Source organism: Sinocyclocheilus grahami, unplaced genomic scaffold, assembly GCF_001515645.1.
Source record: "Sinocyclocheilus grahami isolate Dianchi unplaced genomic scaffold, SAMN03320097.WGS_v1.1 scaffold460.1, whole genome shotgun sequence".
Classification (NCBI taxonomy): domain Eukaryota; kingdom Metazoa; phylum Chordata; class Actinopteri; order Cypriniformes; family Cyprinidae; genus Sinocyclocheilus; species Sinocyclocheilus grahami.
In genome coordinates this window covers 311,015-313,558 of record NW_015505639.1, presented here as the reverse complement: position 1 = coordinate 313,558, position 2,544 = coordinate 311,015, and the positions used below count along the sequence as shown (strand labels likewise).

At 35.4% G+C, this 2,544-nt stretch overlaps 1 protein-coding gene across 1 annotated transcript in view; it reads right to left on the bottom strand.

Annotated features, from left to right (window-relative positions):
* LOC107552868 (1-phosphatidylinositol 4,5-bisphosphate phosphodiesterase beta-4-like) overlaps positions 1–2,544 on the bottom strand; it is a 65,738-nt gene that overhangs the window by 49,747 nt on the left and 13,447 nt on the right. Inside the window, exons 6-7 of the mRNA XM_016234906.1 lie at positions 1,348–1,427; positions 762–815 (exon numbers count right to left, since the gene is read on the bottom strand). Coding sequence (XP_016090392.1) covers positions 762–815; positions 1,348–1,427 — 134 coding nt within the window. The remainder of the gene's footprint in view (positions 1–761; positions 816–1,347; positions 1,428–2,544) is intronic.

The window sequence follows — 2,544 nt, the reverse complement described above, 5'->3', positions numbered from 1 at the left end:
GACACATTCACTGGTTATAAAGACGGATATGACGCTTTTAAACATGTGGATGTCCTTCATTAGATCAAGTGTCTGTATCTGTGCATCTCAAACACTGCAGCATAATTTCTTTTCATTAGATCTATTGTTTAATCAATTCAAAGATTACTTTTACATCAAACATGTTTGCTTGAAAAGTATGCTTGTATTTCTTTATATAACCTTCTAAATGCATTGACACAGACTGCTGGTCCAAGGTTTGGAATAATTAAAATATTTTGAAACAAGTCTCTTCTGCTCACCAAGGCTGCATTTATTTCATTTAAAAAAATACAGTAAAAACAGGAGTACTGTGAAATATCATTACAATTTAAAATGTCTGTTGTCTATGTGAATATATAGTCAAATGTAATTTATTTCTGTGATCAAAGCTGAATTTTCTGCATCAATACTCAAGTCTTCGGTGTCACATGATACTTCAGAAATCATTCTAATATGCTGATTTTTATCAAGGTTTTACTGTATTATTGATCAAATAAATGCAGTCTAGTTGAGCATTAAATATCTTAATTCCAAATGTTTGACTGACACTGTACAAAACAAAAGTGACATTTTTTTATCTAATGCAATGACATACAGACATTTTAAGTACAACTTGAGTGGCCAAATATATTTTGCACACTGTATGAATAATCGCCATAAAATATATCAAGATGTGATCTAGTAATTGACATTAATCAAATATCAAAACTAGGGTTTCTTCATTAGAATGCTGAAAGTACCTCCTGACGGGTATTTTTCCATTCACATTGGTCAAAAATGACAACCGCATCCAACTGCAGAAAATAAATCAAAACACAAGCAAAGAAGAAACACTGAATATGTAAGCAAAAAGACATTGCATTATTAAATATTCTAGGTTAAGGTTAATAAACAAGTTCTTCCACCTTCAAAAAAAAAATTTTTTTACAGCTTAAATAACACACAATTCCCTGAGGAATTAATGTAAGTGCATTGAAATCATTTGTAATGTCTTGCCTCACAGACTTTCATTAGATGTGCATTACAGTGAACAAGAATTTTGCTTATTTTTACAAGTTTTGATAGAAAAGTATTTATCTGTGGCAACTGACAGCACATCATCAATGTTGCTGATTGAGCTTAGTAACTTGTTTCGAATATTAATTGAAAGAAAATGTGATTTTCTAGGTGATTAGCTTGCATCAGTAACAAGTCAGAAACACGGCTGCTGGTCAAATCATTTCCTTGAATACTTCATGAAACCTTAAAAGTGACTCAGTGACTCGACACACAGCACATCAGCAGGCTGAAATCGCTCCAGTGATTTATAGCTGTGGTGGCACTCACTGTTTTCTCAGGCAGGTCATCGGACACACGTTATTCGCTCGAGAGTTCTGAATCAATGACCGCAAGCCGTCCATCCATTGCTGCAGAAACACACAAGCAAATATGAGGATAAAACTTCAAATGTCAGTGAGTTTCCAGTCTCTTTGTGGCCAACATGACTGATGAAACAAAAAAAATGCTAACATGCTGATAGATTTTTCTTAGAAAGGCAAATCAATAGCACTTTTTAGTTCATGCATTTCCTGGGAATCGAACCCATAACCTTGGAGTTGCATACTCATTCACATGCTTTATTGAAAAGTTCATCTGAAAATTAAAAAAAAACCTGAAAACGTACTCACCCTTAGACCATCCAAGATGTAGATGAGTTTGTTTCTTCATCAGATTTGGAGAAATGTAGCACTTCATCACTTGATCAGCAATGGATGCTCTGCAGTGAATGGGTGCCGTCAGAATGAGAGTTCAAACATCTGATAAAAACATCACAATAATCCACAAGTAATCCACAGCACTCCAGTCCATCAGTTAAAATCTGGAGAAGACAAAAGCTGAAACAACTCCATCATTAAGAAGTTTTTAACTTCAAACCTTTGCTAAAATACGAGTCTCTAATCCATAATAACGCTTCGAACAGTGAAAAAGTGGTCTGGTCTGAATCAGGAGAGAAATCTGCTCAGATCAAGCTCCGTTTACAAGCCAAAACAGCTCTAAACAAATATGTGGCTGGATTTTGATGAGAGAGACAACAGGAGATGGACTTTTTCACTGGATGAAGCATTATTATGGATTATGGACTCGTATTTTAGCAAGAAGCAATGGTTTGAAGTTAAAAACGTACTAAAAACGTACAAACACGCAGCTTTTGGTTTCACAAGATGTTAATTGATGGACTGGAGCGGTGTGGATTATTGTGATGTTTTTATCAGCTGTTTGGACTCTCATTCTGACGGCACCCATTCACTGCAGAGCATTCATTGGTGAGCAAGTGATGCAATGCTACATTTCTAAACAGCTGTTCCCATGAAGAAACAAAATCATCTACATGGCCTGCGGGTGAGTACAATTTCAGCAAATCTTCCTCTAACCCCTTAAAATGAAGCACTGGGAATGAACCCATTAAATGATTGAGACTGAAGGACTGCATGATTGAAAGAGTGGATGATGTGCTGTAAACATATTGCCATTTTGTAAACATGT